Source organism: Carcharodon carcharias, chromosome 22 (genome assembly GCF_017639515.1).
Source record: "Carcharodon carcharias isolate sCarCar2 chromosome 22, sCarCar2.pri, whole genome shotgun sequence".
Lineage (NCBI taxonomy): Eukaryota > Metazoa > Chordata > Chondrichthyes > Lamniformes > Lamnidae > Carcharodon > Carcharodon carcharias.
Genome location: NC_054488.1, coordinates 29,877,716 through 29,896,815, shown reverse-complemented (window position 1 = coordinate 29,896,815; position 19,100 = coordinate 29,877,716). Strand labels below are relative to the sequence as shown.

The 19,100-nt window shown below is 43.4% G+C and overlaps 1 protein-coding gene across 1 annotated transcript in view; it reads left to right on the top strand.

Annotated features, from left to right (window-relative positions):
• Positions 1 to 19,100, top strand: part of xylt2 (xylosyltransferase II) — a 324,124-nt gene that overhangs the window by 222,828 nt on the left and 82,196 nt on the right. Inside the window, exon 8 of the mRNA XM_041216822.1 lies at positions 2,507 to 2,683. Coding sequence (XP_041072756.1) covers positions 2,507 to 2,683 — 177 coding nt within the window. The remainder of the gene's footprint in view (positions 1 to 2,506; positions 2,684 to 19,100) is intronic.

The following is a 19,100-nucleotide window of genomic DNA, read 5'->3' as shown; positions in this document are numbered from 1 at the left end:
GTTCATCGAGCCAGGAAATCACCTGACTGGGCAAACCCACCACAGGGACTCTCAATCTCTCTCTCTCTCTCACTCACTCCCCCTCTCCGCTTTGGTAGTCAGCAGTACATGGCTGCATTTTACAGACTGCAACCACTATTAAGGACTGCCCCTAAGAACTGCTGGTCAGTCAGAGAATCAGCAGCACCACTGGGAGCAGTGCCCATTGCTGTGGTTGAACCTAGAGGATGGTGTTTGGGTAGACAGGCACCTTCACAACCAGGTAAGTGGGGTTTGAGAGCGCTGGGCCAGTCAACCAAGCCAAGGAGAGGGGGGTGAAGGGGTCGTTGTTGAAGATGGATAGCACCATTGCTGCTGGGGGCCCTATGTGGACCAAAGAGTACCTGCAAAGAAGGGCACCCCTTCCCCCGAATTCACTGGGAGGCTGTAATGTATAACTGGGTGGTGTCCCCATGCGTTGAAGGTGCCCCACCTCCCTCACTCTCTAATTTGCACCCTGTCCCTCTCTCTCTCTCCTGTGCCCTGAGTCTCTCTTTTGCATCCTGTCTCTCCCTCGAATCCTGTTTATCTTGCTCCCTGTCTCATTCTCTTTCACTCTTCCCTCTCTTGCATTCTGTCTCTCTCAATCCCTATCTTTCTGCATCCCTCTCTGTCTCTCTCTCTTCACCCTGGTGTGTCCCTTTTTCTCCCTTTCCATCTCTCTTTTTCTCACTTTCCTTGTCTCTTTCTCTCTCACCCACGTCTCTCCCCACTCTGTTTCTCTCTCTCTCTCTCTCTCTTTCTTCTGGTCTTCCCTCAGTTCCTGACTCCCTGGCCAGAATTTTACACTGCACTCTCCACCTAGGCAGGCTGGGAAGAGTGTAAAGTTTAATGTCATGACAAAGACACTGTGCCCTTCGCCGACCTGCCTCTGCTAGGATTATCCTGAGTAAAATTCCAGCCCTTGTCTCTTTCTCCCTGCCTCTCTCTCTCTTTCTCTCTCATTCTCTCTCTCTAGCATTGTCGCCATCCTTCCGCCTCTCTTGCTCTGTCTCCCTCTTTCTCTCTCTGTGTCTCTCATTCTCCCTTTCTGCCTCTCTTCTGCCCACCTCTCTCCCTCCCCTGCCTCCCTCCTTCTCCCTGCTGCCTGTCTTGATCTCTCTCCTGGTCTTTCTTTCTCCCACACTCTGTCTCTCTCATTCTCCACCACAGTCTCCTCTTTCTCCCTCCCGGTCTCTCTCTCTTTCCCTCCCGGTCTCTCTCTCTTTCCCTCCCGGTCTCTCTCTCTTTCCCTCCCGGTCTCTCTCTCTCTCCCTCCCGCTCTCTCTCTCTCTCCCTCCCGCGGTCTCTCTCTCTCTCTCCCTCCCGCGGTCTCTCTCTCTCTCTCCCTCCCGCGGTCTCTCTCTCTCCCTCCCGCGGTCTCTCTCTCTCTCTCCCTCCCGCGGTCTCTCTCTCTCTCTCTCCCTCCCGGTCTCTCTCTCTCTCTCTCCCTCCCGGTCTCACTCTCTCTCTCCCTCCCGGTCTCTCTCTCTCTCTCCCTCCTGGTCTCTCTCTTTCCTGGTCACTCTGTCTCTCTTTGTCCCTCTTTCTGTCTCTCCCTCTCTGCCGGTCTCTAAACTAAGTAATGGGGGGTGGTGAGTTCAGGTTAGGCTAAAGGACAAGGCAATCATATAAGGTAGTAGTATAGGTAATGATAACCAGACTTTAGGACATTTAGGACCATTTAGGACTGAGATGAGGAAACATTCCTTCACCCAGAGAGTGGTGAGCCTGTGGAATTCATTGCACAAAAAGTAGTTGAGACCAAAACATTGTATGTTTTCAAGAAGGAGTTAGATATAGCTGTTGGGGTGAAAGGGATCAAAGGGTATTGGGAGAAAGCGGTGGCAGGCTATTGAGCTATGATCATAATGAATGGAGCAGGCTTGAAGGGCTGAATGCCTACTCCTGTATTGAGAGGTTCCTGACATGATAAGTATTAAGATCCTGAACTTGCATAGCTGTTTTGGTTATCAAGGCACAAAAGGAGGCCTGAGTTTCCAGCTGTTGGAATAAAGCGAATCCTAAGTATAAACATGTGCCATGGAGAATGCTGTAGTAAACTTTGTACTGAGGCACTTTCAATTGCTTTCACAGTCTTCCTGCCTTCAAATATTTTAACTGTAGAGCTTAATATAAAATGGAGTTCAGTGCAAATATACTTTTGTGCAAAATGGATTATTTTACTAACTCTTGATCTCGGTCACTAACAGTAATTAAAGGCTATCAGTGCTTGGGTGTCACTAGGCTCATAATGAAGTGTGGTGGGAGTGAGCACCTGCTTCCTTCTCTCATTCTCATTTTATATTTTTATCTCCATTTTAACTGCTAGAAGATTAATACTTTGGGCTTATCCACACTGTTCAAGGACTGGAACCCTCAACTCTTTATACAGCCTGTAACAGGGAGCCTCAGGGCAATTTCCTGAGCTTGGAGCTCACTGTTCATGTTTTGTCAGTGACTTTTTGTTATCTCCTCCCTTCTACAGTCCTTCTTCCACACAGTGCTGGAGAACAGCCACATGTGTGAGACACTGGTGGACAACAATTTGCGGGTCACCAACTGGAACCGAAAACTTGGCTGCAAGTGCCAGTACAAGCACATTGTGGATTGGTGTGGCTGCTCGCCAAATGACTTCAAGCCACAAGACTTCATAAGACTTCAGGTAAAGAGAGACTCTTCTGTCTGTCCAAACATCCACACTTTTCATAGGGAAGAACTAGTTTCAGTGGAAGCATTGGGTTGAACACAGCACAGCATATTACGTGCACAGAAATGTAGTGGTTCTGTAACTTGTCCAGTAATCCAGAGAACGTGAGTTCAAATCTCAGTTTGAGAATTTGAATTCAGTGTACTGATTCTGGAAATATAAAACTGATATCAGTTAATTTTTTTAATTCATTCGTGGGTTGTGGACATCGCTGGCAAGGCCAGCATTTGTTGCTCACTCCTAATTGCCCTTGAGAGATGGTACTTTAACTGCTGTAACCCATCTGGTATAGGTTCTCACACAGTGTTGTTAAAGTTCCATGATTTTGATTCAGTGATAACATTTTTATAAGTCAGGACGATGTGAGACTTGGAGGGAAACTTGCAAGTGGTGTTTCTATTCTCCTGCTTCCAGATAGTAGAGGTCACAGGTTTGGGAAGTACTGTGGAAGAACCATGGTGAACTGACCATGAAACGGTTGGAAACTGGTACAAAATGCAGCTGGTTCACAAGTGTTCTACAGGAAAGGAAACTGCCATATTTACCTGTTCTGTTTCCAGTCCCACCCTAATGTGGTTGACTTTTAACTGTTAGTAACATAAGCCGGAATTGCAAGCCCCCCCATTCTCCCCAGGGGGCAGTTTGGCAGGGAGGGAGGGCATGAAATTGGACACTCAATCATCAAATGGCTGGACTGGGTACTAGATCTTCCAGGAAACAATGTGTTCAGGAAAAATAGAGAAGGAAAGAAAAGAGGAGAGTTGTCAGCATTGTTTCAGGAGAACGTTGCAGTGCTGGAGAGAGAGGATGTCCTCTTTATTTGGTCAGAACTTATTGTGTAAGAGCTAAGTAACAACAGAAGTAGCATTACATTAGTGATTGTATTCTATCGGCCACCAACCAGTGGGAAAGATATAGAGGAACAAATTTGCAAGGAAATTACAGAGAGGTGCAAAAATTATAGAGTAGTCATAATGAGGGACTTTAATTATCCTAATATAGATAGGGACTGTATTGGTAGTGTGGCAAACTGGATAAAAGGTTGGCTTTGTAACAGGAAACAAAGGGTAATGGTTAATGGATGCCCTTGAGAATGGAAAGTTGTCTCAAGTGGTGTTCCACAGGGCTCGGTGTTGGGACCCTTGCTGTTTGTGTTATATATTAACGGTTTGGACGTGAACGTGGGGGGCACAATTGGGAAATTTGTAGATGACATGAAGATTGGCTGAGTAGTGGATAGTGTAGAGGATAGCCATAATCTCCAAAATGATATAGATGGATTGGTGGAGTGGGCGGTAAAGTGGCAGATGGATTTTAACATAGAGAAGTGTGAGGTCATACATTTAGGGAGGTCAAACAGTTACAGGGATTACAAAATAAACGGGAATACACTAAGAGGACTAGATGAAGTGAGAGACATTTAGGGAACAGTGATCATAGTATCATAAGAGTTAGGTAAACTATGGAAAAGGACAAAGAACAATCCAGAACAGAAATAATTAATTGGGGGAGGGCCAACTTCAATGGGTTGATAACGGATCTGGCCCAGGTAAACTGGAAACAAAGGTTGGCAGGCAAAACTGTAACAGAACAATGGACTGCCTTTAAAGAGGAGAAAGTTCAGGTACAGTCAAGGTACATTCCCATGAGAGGGAAAGGTAGGTCATGTTAATTCAATCCCAAGCCAATTGGTGAAGTATGAAACCAGGCACTAGCAGTTTTCTTGATAATAGGTTTATTTGCAGAACGTAACATTACGTATGTCTTGTTTCTTACCTACTAGCCCCGTGTCCCAGCAGTCTCTCTTTATAAATGCTCTAGGTACTTCATTAAACAGTGCCTTCACCTGTGTGCCTTAGCAATATAATTAACATATGTTTAATAGATTCCCCTTTCTTTAAATAGAAACTTCATAACAAACTCAAATAATTAAAAAACAAAGAGAAAAAGATGATTTTCCATATTTCGTTTAACCCATCATTATACAAGACATCCCCCTTCTAGGGCACCCAACAGTTTCTTCAAGCAAGCATTCCTTTTGTAAAGCAGTTTGATAACTGGTGACCTGTCAAACCATTTTATCTCACAGATCTCTTTTTTCTCTAACATCTTATACTAGCAAGGCCAACCCCTTACCTTTCCTCAATCACAGTCTTTGTCAAATGTGCATTATCCCATTGAGAACGGTTAGCCAGATAGCATTCGGTGAGGAAACTTTTTCTCACAATGCCCTTGTATAGGATTTTCTTCAAAACGTTTGATAAATAAAATCCCATATCTATCACTTCTACAAGAGCCAGTGTTTCTCCAGTTAGGGTATTTTTAACCATCGTTTTTATTTTCTTGGCTTCTCAAATCAATCTAATTTTACCCACCAAGAATATTATAAACCCAGCTTTACTCGAAAACCCATCCAGAAGATTGGCATGGAAAAGAACACTAAAAAAAGGACAAATTTCATGTCCCTTGGGCCATCCAAGGCTGGAAACTTGCATACGCATTTCTCCCTATTTAATTTCTTTAATGTTTTATTTGCCCTAAAACTTTCCTCAAATGTAGCATGTTTCATCATTGTACTGAATTCCAATATATTATAACAGGCATCGAGCCTTGTTTGAGTACATAGGCAATTTAACTGTCCTATCAAGCTTCTTAACTGCTCTGTTCCTTCTTTTGATGAAAATTTGTCCTTCTGTAGCAACCTGACCCAATTTATCGGGGTATGCATAATATTTTCTGGATATGATTGTTGATTCAAGGTTACTATGCATATAGGATTTAGGAACAGGATCAGGCCATTCAGCCCTTTTAGCCTACACCACCATTCAATAGGATCATGACTGATCTGATTATGGTTTCAACTCCACTTTGTTGTCTGCCTCTTATAACCCTTGACTCCTGATCTATTCTGATTAATGTCTAGGCTTGTATATTTAAAGATCTCCAAAGCCTGACTTCCAATCTAAAATTCTTTTTTGATCTTACCTGTAACAAGCTGTTCAAATTCTGCAGAACCCTCCCCATAGAAAAACATCAACATGCATCATAAAGATGTCTGAGAGTTTCTCTGTGATTTTTTTTCCCACTTTACTCTTTCATGGGATGTGGACATCACCAACAAGCATTTGACGGCCCTTGAGTGCATTACTAGGTCATTTCAGAAGGCAGTTAAGGGTCAACTACATTGCTGTTGTCACATTTAGGACAGATCAGGTAAGGATTGCAAATTTCCTTTCCTAAAGGGCATTAGTGAACCATATGGGTTTTTGTGACTGTTAACAATGGTTTTGTGGCCACCATTACTGAAACTAGCTTTATAATTCCGGATTTATTAATTGAATGTAAATTCCACCAGCTGCTGTGTTAAGAATTGAGCCCATGTACCCAGAGCGTTCGTCTGGAGCTCTGGATTATTTGTCCAGTTACATTACCACTGTGCCACCATCTCCCCTATGATACCAGTAGAACGTTGCTGGATCTGCTTTCTGTTGAGTACAGCCTACTTTCAGCAAGACAGTTCTAACTGATAAATACCATGCCCTTGACATATAAATGCACTTGTTTAATTTCTACAGATTCCTTTCTATTTCACTCGCTTCTTTAGGTGGTTTCAAAAACACTTTTCTTTGAAGCTTTTCACCCTGTAACAATACAGCTTTTACATCAATCAGCTCACTAATATGTGGCTAACAGAGCTAAGGAAATTCTCAAGATTACTTTTCCTGCCATGGGGAAATCCAATTTCATATCTTGATCTCCAAGTCTCTCTTCAAAAGTGACCCCCAAGCCACTAGTCTCACTTTAGCTTTATATGTCACATCTGGGAGTACATTATCCATACATATCCATCTGTATGTTAAGACCGACTGTCTCCTTATCTAGCACTTCACAGTAGACACCAAATTCTTTCCAACTATTCAAGTCTTTTTGTTTGGGCTCTCTTATTAAATTATTTTCTAATTTGTTTGCAGGCACCAAAACTTGCTGATCATAAGGGCTTTTAATTCTGGTAGGGTTCCTGGATTGTTCTATAGTCTTGTTCTACCACATAGCCAAGTCAATCTATGGCCTTTACTTGCTCTATTTCTTTCTAAATGACTGCTACAGGATCTCTCCCTTCGTGATCATGTTTCCAGTACACAATCATTTCCTTGTGCTAGACACTCCCAGATCCACAATGGAGATACCAACTGCGTTTTCTTGCTTTCCACTGTTTCACCTCATTTTGCCAATTCATGGACCTTACCTCTTGTCCATTATCTTGGACATTTAGCCAATGTTTGAATTTGCCGTTGGCTTTCCCTGCTCTACCTACAATAGTCGAAATGCTCCATTCACTGGACCCTTCTGGTACATATGTTACCCTGGTGCAGACTTTAGGCAGTTGTCCTTTGCGTACAATAACCTTGTTCTGTGCATCGGTGGCAATTGGTGTATTGTCACCTGGCCCTTATCTATCATATTCTGTTCCTCATAAACGTCAAACCAATGAGCATGTGAGGTACAGGGTGCCTCAACACCTTCTCTTAATTATTCAAATTCTGAAAGTTTATAATTAGTCCTGATTAACCAAGGTGAATGGATCTTAATAGGTTGACTGCTATGCTGTAAAATCACTGTCGTTACTGTCTACTAGATCCCTGGGATTAAAACTTATCTCCTTCTCTGAGACTTCTGTCTTAATAAATGCCCTCCTCCCTGGATGTAGGACATTCAATTGTACAGAGAAAGTGAAACTAATTGTAGCCTTTTCTAAGACTGAGGGATAATCACACAGCACAGAGGTATTTTGGAAGTCCTCTCATAGACCAACTAATACAGACTATCGCTCCTCCCCAAACTTTTGAAGTGAATTCTTTGCATGGACTGACCACATCAGGGCATATGTTAGCCTGCAATTTGTCGGCTAAGATCTTATGCAGCATCTCATTGATCACCACATGATTTCTTTCACAGGGTCCATTACTGAAAGGTCTTTCAGTTGTGGTGTTCATAACTACAGTGTTTGTATTTTCACATGTCTCTAAACTTGTCATTGGCAAATTCTCCCCCATTGTCAGTTAGGAATTTAGCCAGTGCTCCCAGTCCAGTCCCTATCCATTTTTCCACTAATTTATCTACAATCACTTTTCTGTCTTAACCATGTATTACTGTAGAAAGAATGAATCAATTTGCCATGTCTGTAAAATGCAAGGTGAAAATATTTCTGTCCTTGTTCCAGGATGTTAAATCCATAGCTACTACTTCATTAACGTCTTGTGCTAATGGGAAACTTACAATAGGCTATGGCAGTGTCTTCAGATACTTTTTGCATATATCATATTTTTCACTAATCTCTTCAATTAGGTTTTTGTACTCATCATCAACCACCCCTGTATCCTTTAGTAGAATTTTTAATCTGTGACAAGCAGGACGAGCAAATTGTCTATATAACTTTAAGACAATTTGCTTTTTTACTCTCAATCCCTAATCATTTACAATTAACACTTATTTAACACTGATTAGAGATGCTAGGTTTTGTTAAAGGGATGCAATAATGTCCTAATTTGGTCAGTTGCAAATCTACTGATTTTCCAAAGACAATTGCTTTATCATGTTCCATGTCCAGTTTCACTTGTGCCTTTTGCATGGAAGGCTTGCTCAGCAGCAAGGGTATCTACTGGATACAATATATGTACTAATAAAGTGGCCTACTGCAGCTACTTTGCATGGAATCATCACTCCTTTCAGTGACCTCAATATATTGTCACCCCCGAACCTGAAACAAGTAGAACTTTCATATTCCCCAACCTTACTTCGACCCTTACTGTGTGAATCTTTATAACATTTTGACCAATCTGTTTCCCATACTGTCAATGTGCAATCACTGTCCAACACAATGCTATGAAATGAATCTGGGACCTGTACACTCATTACCCAGACTGAAGCTTCTTGTGACCAGTAGAATTCCCCCAGATTGATCAGGGTCATCAACTTCCAAACTTCCTGATTCATGTGTCGCATCGTTTTGTTCACTTTAGATAATTTACCGCACAATAATATTTTGAGTCACATCCGAAACACCTATTAACAGTACCCTGGGCAGTCCTGGGGTTCGTTTGTCTATTATTATTCCTGCAATGCTGTCAGCTACCATATCTGCCAAAAATGTCTTCAACCTCATTTCTTCTGTCTATAACTCTTCTGTTATACTGATGCCTGCATCAGGATAATCATAAACATCTGAACAATCCCGTAAGGCCGCAATCGTTAAGTCCTCCATCTCCTGTGACACTGCCGAATGTCCAATTTGAGCCAAGAAGGCTGCTGGAAATGACTGCTTTCCCAGGAAATTTTTTTAAAGCCTCAGACATCTGATCCAAAAACATGTTTCTTTCTGAAAATGTAACTCGTTTTAAGGCCAGAGGCCTATCCATGTGTGACACTTCAGCACATTCCAACAATTTGAAAGTGAGGACTGAACAAGGAACTTTCAATTTGAATTTTTGCAATCTTTTATATAGTCTGTTAAATTCTATGATATATTCCTCTATGGAATAAGCATCCATCTTTCTAGACCTATCAAAGTCTGACCAGGCCTTATTGGCATTTAATAGATCATCTTATAAATTTTGTTCATGAAACTTAATAGAATATCCAAACCTTAATCACTGCCCAACTAACGGGTACCCAGTTCACAAAATAATTTACTGCTGATTTTGCTTTTGTCAAGAAGTGATAATGCCAAACTGTGACATGGGTCCACATATCCACTCAATTTTTCAACTGGTCATAATGTTTGGATTTGGAGAGCAGCAGTGGGTAATCATACTTTGACACTTTACACTAGCCTTCAGCCATTTTTTTCACAAAAGTAATTCAGATTGTAATGTTCTGTGTGTAAAAATTTTCTTAGTTTCCAATATTCATCTTTAAGCAACCATTCTCTGCTGCTATGTTAATTCACTCCCAAGCCAGTATGAAACTATACACAAATAGTCATTTCGTGGTACAGAACTTGAGTATTGCTGAAAAAAGAAACATGCTGTTATGTTTGTCATCTTGCACTCATCAGGACAGATGTAAGAATGCCAAATTTCAAACGAACCAACAATTTACACTGTAAGAGAAAAGGGTGCTGCCTGGTTCACAAGTTGACTGATCAAGGTGTTGCCATAGAGAATGCACTATGGGAACTAGCATCCCCCATGTTTTTCTTTAATTCAAAATAGGCTCTGTGCCTTCTGTAATCTTAGCATTCATGGGATTGTTCAGCAGATGCTGTCAAATTGCAGAATCGCATCCAATGGAATTAACACGATAGATAGGGTTGACCTAAGTTCAGGAAACCAGGATGTAGGGTGCGGCTTGGGTAGAGATGATAAAGGCAAAAAGTCACTTGTGGGAGTGGTGTACAGACCCTTTAACAGTACCCACACAGTAGGATGGAGTCAAAAGGAAGAAATATTGGGAGCTTGTCAGAACAATATGGTGATAATCATGGGGGATTTTAATCTACATATAGACTGGAAAGATCAGATGGGCAAAGGTAGCCTGGATGAGTTCATAGAATGTTTTTGGGATAATTTCTTAGAACAGCACATTCTGGAACCAACCAGAGAGCAGGCTAAAATGACCTGGTATTATGCAACAAGATAAGATTAATTCATGACATCATAGAAGGCACCTTGAGGGAGCAGCGACCATAATATGATTGAATTTTACATTCAGTTTGAGGGAGACAAGAGTGGGTCCAAAACTAGTATGTACAACTTAAATAAGGACAATTATCAGGGCATGAAAGCAGAGCTAGCTAAAGTGAACTGGCAAATTAGGTTAAGGAATAGGTCAATAGAGATGCAGTGGCAGACATTTAAAGGGATATTTCAGAATACACAGAATAGATACGTTCCAGAAAGAAAAATTCCAAGGGGAGGACGCACCATCTGTGGTTAACTAAAAAAGCTAAAGGTGGTATCAACTTAAAGAATTGGCATATAATTGCACAAGGATGGGTGGCAGGTCAGAAGATTGGACAGAATATAAAAACACAGCAAAGGATGACTAAAAGATTAATAAGGAGGGGAAAATTAGAGTACGAGATTTCTAGCTTTCGCTAGATAGAAATATAAAAACAGATAACAGGAGTTTCTATAGATACATAAAAAAGAAAAGAGTTAACAAAGTGATCATTTGTCCCATAGAAAGCAAGATTGGAAAATTAATAATGGAAAATAAGGAGATGGCAGATGAATTAAACAGGTATTTTGCATCGGTTTTCACTTTAGAAGATCCAAGTAACAGCCCAGAATTAGCTATAAATCAGGAAATGAAAGGGAGGAAGGGACTCGAGAAAATTACAATCTTCAGGGAAGTGGTACTGAGCAATTTGTTGAAGTTGATGCCAGACAAGTCCCTGGTCCTGATGGACTTCATCCTAGGGTCTTAAAAGTAGTGGCTAGTGAGATAGTTGATGCATTAGATTTAATGTTCCAAAATTCCCTAGATTCAGGGAAGGTTCTATTAGATTGGAAAATAATATGGAAAATAATAATGGAATATAACATCTTTATTCAAAAAGGGAGGGAGACAGAAAGCAAGAATCTACAGGCCAGTCATAAGGAAAGTGTTAGAAACTGTTATAAAGATGTTATGGTAATGCACTTAGAAAAATTCAAGGTAATCAGACAGAGTCATGGTTTTATGAAAGGGAAATCATGTTTGACTAATTTATTGGAGTTCTTTGAAGAAGTAACGTGCTGTGGATAAGGGGGAACCGGTGGATGTACTGCACTTAGATTTCCAGAAGGCATTCGATAAGGTGCCACATCAAAGGTTATTGTGGAAAATAAAAGCTCATGGTGTAGGGGGTAACATGTTGGCATGGACATAAGATTAGCTAGCTAACAGAAAACAGAGTAGGCATTAATGGACCATTTTTTTGGTTAGAAAGATGTAATGAGTGGTGTGCCACAGGGATTGGTGCTGGGGCCTCAATTTTTTACAATTTATATAATTAACTTGGATGAAGGAACCAAAGGTATGGTTGCTATGTTTGTTGATGACACAAAGATAGGTAGGAAAGTAAGTTGTAAAGAGGACATAAGGAGGCCACGAAGGGATATAGATAGGGTAAGTGAGTGGGCAAAAATCTGCCAAATGGATGATAATGTGGGAAAAGTGAAATTGTCCATTTTGGCAGGAAGAATAAAAAGAAGCGTATTGTCTAAATGGTGAGAGGTTGTAGAGCTCTGAGATGCAGAGGGATCTGGTTGTCCTTGCATGTGAATTGCAAAAGGTTAGTATGCAGGTAAAGCAAGTAATTAGGAAAGCTAATAGAATGTTATCATTTTTTGTGAGGGGCATTGAATGCAAAAGTAGGGAGGCTCTGCTTCAGTTATACAGGACATTGGTGCGATCACATCTGGAGAACTGTATAGAGTATTGGTCTCCTTTATTTAAGGAAAGATGTAAATGCATTGGAAGCAGTTCAGAGAATGTTTACTAGACTAATACCTGGAATGGGCAGGTTGTCTTATGAGGAAAGGCTGGACAGGTTAGGTTTGTATCCACTGGAATTTGGAAGAGTAAAAGGCGACTTGATTGGAACATATAAGATCCTGAGGGCTCTTGACAGGGTGGATGTGGAAAGGATATTTCCTCTTCTGGGAGAATCTAGAACTAGAGGTCACTTTAAAAATAAGGGATTGCCCATATAAGACAGACTTTCAAATGGCATTTGATAAAATGCCACAAAACAGGCTTGTCGTCAAAGTTAGAGTCCATGGAATAAAAAGGACAGTAGCAGCTTGCATACAAAATTGGCTTAGTGACAGGAAACAGTACAGTAATTCCTATTTAATGTCATTGTTACGCTCTCTGAAATCACAACTTTAGAGCCATAGAGTTATACACCACAGAAATAAGCCCTCAGTCCCATCATGTCCGTGATGGCCATCAAGCACCTATCTATTCTAATCCCATTTTCCAGTACTTGGCCCATAGCCCTGTATGCTGTGGTGTTTCAAGTGCTCATCTAAATACTTCTTAAATGTTGTGAGGGTTCCTGCCTCTACCATTCCCTCAGGCAATATATTCCAGATTCCAACCACCCTCTGAGTAAAAAAATCTTTCCTCAAATCCCCTCTAAACCTCCTGCCCCTTACCTTAAATCTATACCCCCTGGTTACTGACACCTCCACTAAGAGGAAAAGTTTCTTCCTATCTACCCTATCTATGCTCCTCATAATTTTGTATACCTCTATCAGGTCCCCCCTCAGCCTTCTCTGCTCCAAGGAAAACAGCCCTAGCTTATTCAGTCTCTCTTCATAGCTGAAACACTCCAGCCCAGGCAACATCCTGGTGAATCTCCTCTGCATCCTCTCCGGTGCACACACATTCTTCCGATAGTGTGGCAATCAAAACTGCACACAGTACACCGGCTGTGGCCTAGCTAGCATTTTATACAGCTCCAACATAACCTCCCTGTTCTTATATTCTATGCCTTCTCTAATAAAGGCAAGTATCCCATGTGCCTTCTTAACCACCTTACCTACCTGTGCTGCTGCCTTCAGGGATCTATGGACAAGTACACCAAGGTCCCTCTGATCCTCTGAACTTCCTAGGCTCCTAGTATTCATTGTGTATTCCCTTGTCATGTTAGTCCTCCCAAAATGCATCACCTCACACTTCTCCAGATAAAATTTCACTTGCCACTGCTCTGCCCATCTTACCAGCCCATCTATATCGTCCTGTAATCTAAGGCTTTCTCCTCATTATTTATGACACCACCAATTTTTGTGTCATCTGTGAACTTACTGATCATACCTTCTAAATTCACATCTAAATCATTAATGTATACTACAAACAGCAAGGGTCCCAGCCCCGATCCCTATGGTACATCGCTTGTCACAGGCTTCCAGTCGCAAAACCAACCTTCAACCATCACCCTCTGCCTCCTGCCACTAAGCCAATTTTGGATCCAATTTGCCAAATTGCCCTGGATCCCATGGGCGCTTACCTCCTTGACCATTCTCCCATTTGGGACCTTGTCAAAAGCCTTACGGAAGTCCATGTAGACTCCATCAACTGCACTACCCTCATCTAACAACTAGTCACCTCCTCGAAAAACTAATCAAATTTGTTAGGCATAATCTCCCCCTGACAAAGCTATGCTGACTATCCTTGATTAATCCCTGCCTGTACAAGTGGAGATTAATCCTGTCCCTCAGAATTTTTTCCAGTAGTTTCCCTACCGCTGGTGTATACTTGAAACAAATTTAAGCGAATCACAGGTTCCTATTGGAATCAATGTTAAAACCAGAGTTAGCTTCTTTTGGACATTTCTTGCCCAGAAAAACCAATGTACAAGTTGAAACACTTTACTGTATATTTACATATGCATGTATTTGTGCGGTACTGTGTATTTCTAGATGAAATAACTTATAAAATAACTTATAACGAGCTGTAACTTGCATAGAAATGGCAAGTGAGTTGGATTGCCACTCCGCTCAAAAGTAGTTATCCTGGAAATACAGGAGATCTCATCTTGCCCAACCTCCTGACTCAGACTGGGCGAGATCTGTGCAGTGCAGCTCACTCCTGGGGCCTACCATCGAGGGTTGCTCTGTCACGGGTAAGCAAGCCACATCGCCTTTTTTTAATGGCACAAGCTGCTGTAAACCAGGTAAATTTAAAGGTCCAGCCAGGTTTAAAGGTCTTTGACAAACCAGGGAGAAGGTGCGGGGGAGCTGGTGGTCATGTCGGGTCTGGAGAGGTGGAGGTTGGCAGTTGGGCCTTGAGGGAGGGTGGAGGGGGAGACTTTGGGAGTCAGTTGTTATGGAGGTTGGTGGGAGAGGTCAGGAGTCAGGACTGGCTGGGGAAATGGGGGGTGAGGGCGGGAGGAGAGTTGGGCCAGGGGGAGTGGAATTGGGCCTGACCAGAGAGGGGGTAGTTAGCAGTTGGGCCTAGCCTGGAGAATGGGAGGAGTTGGGCCTTGGGGGAGGGAGTTTCCAGCAGTGGGGTATAGTCGGGGTGTGGGGGGAGCCTCGTGGGGATGTGGTAGGGGTGTCAGGCCTGGCCGGGGAGATAGGGGTATGAGGGAGAGAGGAGAGCCGGAGCTGGCCAGGGATGGGGAGTCGGGCCTGGCCAGGGTGTTGGGTGTGTGGTAGGTGAGTCAGTCCTAGCTGGGGAAATGGGGGTGTGAGGGAGAAAGGAGAGTTAGGCCTGGGAGTCGGACCTGGCCGGGGAAGGGGAGTCAGGCCTGGCTGGGGAGGGGGGAGTCAGCAGTTGGGCCTACCCAGGCAGTTGGGGGGAGTTGGGCCTTGGAGGAGGTAGTTCCCAGCAGCAGAGTGTAGTCAGAGCATGGGGGGACGTCTCGTGGGGTTGGGGGAGAGAGTCCCACAGGGTGGGGAGCCCCATGGGGTGGTGTAGTCAGGGACGTGGCAAATGTTCCCTGGGGGGATCAGGAAGTGGCACGAGTCCCGTGAGAGCCGGTGTGGGTCTGTACAGTAGTTACCCAGAAGCTTGAAGTGGTTATAGTTCTAACTGTTGCTGGACAATTATTGATGTAAGGCAGTTGGAAGTTTATGGTTTAAGTCGCATTTTCAGATGGCTCCCAGTGAAGGGAAATTGTTCATCGGAAGTTTGCACTTCCCAGGCATCCGCCTTGCAATCCTTACCTGGGAACCTCCTGGGCAGGGGTTTGCTGTGGGGGCATCTTTGAGGTATCCCTACCCCGCTCCCTGCCGCTGGCACTACACTAGAGCTCAGAAGTTACAGCCCAACAAATCAAATGATATAAAAAAAACTGCATAAATTTAAATTAATGCCTGATGATTTTTCTCTCATCCAAAATGGCACAATAACTAGTGACTTTCACAAAGAACATTTGTTCTTTCAGTCTGTTTTTAATATGACAAGAGAAACAATGGTAGAGGATATGCATGTCTTTGCACTTATGTCAAAAATAACAGTGATGCAAATGTCTATCATTTTCCCCCTCCCCAGTACTTCTGGGTTTTTTTTTGTTCATTCATAAGATGTAGGCTTCATTGGCTGGGCCAGCATTTATTGCCCATCCCTAATTGCCCTTGAGAAGTTGGTGGTGAGCCTCCTTCTCGAACCTCTGCAGTCCATGTTGTGTTGGTACACCCATAGTGCTGTTAGGAAGGGAGTTCCAGGATTTTGACCCAGCGACAGTGAAGGAATGACGATATATTTCCAAGTCAGGATGGTGAGTCACTTGGAGGGGAACTGCCAGGTGGTGGTGTTCCCATCTATCTGCTGCCCTTGTCCTTCTAGATGGTAGCGGTCGTGGGTTTGGAAGGTGCTGTCTCAGGAGCCTTGGTGAATCCCTGCAGTGCACCTTGTAGATGGTATACACTGCTGGTACTGTGCGTTGGTGGTGGAGGGAGTGAATGTTTGTGCCAATCAAGCAGGCTGCTTTATCCTGGATGTTGTCAAGCTTCTTGAGTGTTATGGGAGCTGCACTCATCCAGGCAAGTGTTGAGTATTCCATCACACTCCTGACTTGTGTCTTGTAGATGGTGGACAGGATTTGGGGAGTCAGGAGGTGAATTACTTGTTGCACGCTTCCAAGTCTCTAACCTGCTCTTGTAGCCATAGTATTTATATGGCTAGTCCAGTTCAGTTTCGGGTCAAAGGTAACCCCCAGGATGTTAATAGTGGGGTATTCTGTGATGGTAATGCCATTGAACATCATGGGGCGATGGTTAGATTCTCTCTTGTTGGAGATGATCATTGTTGACATTGTGTGGCGCGAATGTTACTTGCCACTTGTCTGCCCAAGCCTGGATATTCTTCAGGTCTTGCTGCATTTGGACATGAACTGCTTCAGTATCTGAGGAGTCGTGAATGATGCTGAACATTGTGCAATCATCAGCAAATATCCCCACTTCTGACCTTTTAATGAAAGGAAAGTCATTGATGAAGCAGCTGAAGATAGTTGGGACGAGGACACTATCCTGAGGAACTCCTGTGCTGATGTCCTGGAGCTGAAGTGACTGACTTCCAACAACCACAACCATTTTCCTTCGTGCTAGGTATGACTCCAACCATCAGAGATATTTCCCCCTGATTCCCATTGACTCCAGTTTTGCTTGATGCCACACTCTGTCAAATGCGGCCTTAATGTCAAGGGCAGTCACTCTCACCTCACTTCGGGAGTTCAGCTCTTTTTTCCATGTTTGAGCCAAGGCTGTAATGAAGTCAGGAGCTGAGTGGCGCTGGCGGTACCCAAACTGGGCATCAGTGAGCAGGTTATTGCTAAGCAAGTGCTGCTTGCTAACACTGTTGATGACCCCTTCCATTACTTTACTGATGATCGAGAATAGACTAGTAATTGGCAGGGTTGGATTTGTCCTGCTTTTTGTGTTTAGGATATACCTAGGCAATTTTCCACATAGCCGGGTAGATGCCAGTGTTGTAGCTGTACAGGAACAGTTTGGCTAGGGGCGTGGCAAGTTCTGAAGCACAGGTCTTCAGTACCATTGCTGGAATAGTGTCAGGGCCCATAGTCTTTGCAGTATCCAGTCCTTTCAGCCGTTTCTTGATATCATGTGGAGTGAATTGAATTGGCTGAAAACTGGCAACTGTGATGCTGAGTACCTCCGGAGGAGGCCGAGATGGATCATCCACTTGGCAAATGCTTCAGCCTTATCTTCTGAAGTGCTGTGCTGGGCTCCTTCATCATTGAGGAAGGGGATATTTGTGGAGCCTCCTCCTCCAGTGAGTTGTTTAATTGTCCAATACCATTCACGACTAGATGTGGCAGGACTGCAGAGCTTAGATTTGATCCGTTGGTTGTCTCTGTTTATCACTTGCTTATGCTGTTTGGCAAGCAAGTAGTCCTGTGTTATTGTTTCACCAGCTCCTTTTTAGATATGCCTGTGCTGCTCCTGGCATGCCCTCCTGCATGCTTCATTGAACCAGGGTTGATCCCCTGGCTTAATGTTAGTGGTAGAGTGGGGGATATGCCAGGCCACGAGGTTGCAGATTGTGTTCAAATACAGTTCTGCTGCTACCAATGGCCCAGAGTGCCTCATGGATGCCCAGTCTTGAGTTGCTAGATCTGTTCGTAATCTGTCCCATTTAGCACGGTGGTAATGACACACAACACGATGGAGGGTATCCTCAATGTGAAGGCGGGACTTCGTCCCCATAATGACTGTGCAGTGGTCGCTCCAACCAATACTGTCATGGACAGATGCATCTGTCACGCACGTTGGTGAGGTTGAGGTCAAGTAAGTTTTTCCCTCTTGTTGGTTCCCTCACCACCTGCTGCAGACCCAGTCTAGCAGCTATGTGATTTAGGACTCGCCAGCTCAGTCAGTAGTGGTGCTACCGAACCACTCTTGGTGATGGACATTGAAGTTCCCCACCCAGAGTACATTCTGCACTCTTACCAGCCTCAGTGCTTCCTCCAAGTGATGTTCAACATGGAGGAGCACTAATTCATCAGTTGAGGGAAGGCAGTACGTAGTAACCAGCAGGAGGCTTCTTTGCCCATGTTTGGCCTGATGCCATGAGACTTCATGTGGTCTAGTTTCAATGTTGAGGACTCCCAGGGCAACTCCCTCCTGACTGTATACCACTGTGCCGCCACCTCTGCTGGGCCTGTCCTGCTGGTGGGACAGGACATACCCAGGGATGGTGATGGTGATGTTTGGAACATTATCTGTAAGGTATGATCCTGTGAGGATGCCTGTTGCTTGACTAGTCTGTGAGACAGCTCTCCCAATTTTGGCACTTGCCTCCAATTGTTACTAAGGAGGACTTTGTAGGATCGACGGATTGCCATTGTCGTTTCTGGTGCCTAGGTCGATACTGGGTGGTCTGTCCAGTTTCACTCCTTTTTTGTAATTTTGTTACAGCTGAATGGCCTGCTTGGCCATTTCAGAGTCAACCACATTGCTGTGGGTCTGGAGTCACATGTAGGCCAGACCCAGGTAAGGACGACAGAATTCCTTTCCTAAAGGACATTAGTGAACCAGATGGATTTTTACAACAATCGACAATGGTTTCAAGATCATCATTAGACTTTTAATTCCAGATTTTTATTGAATTTACATTCCACCATCTGCCATTGCAGGATTCAAACCTGGGTCCCCAGAGCATTACCCTGGGTTCCTGGATTACTAGTCTAGTAACAATACCACTATGCCATTGCCTCCCCATGAGGTGAGATGTATCTTGACTGTACTCTTCTAAAATCTATTTAAGCAAGAAAGTAATAGTCACCCTAGACCAAGTACCTCAAATGCTGTCTAGCAATGGATGGTACCTCTTGAAATAAAATGGCATTCTTCCAAAATAATTTGCTGTTGAAGCAAATTTTACCCGAAAATGCCACCGTTCACTTCATAAATTACAT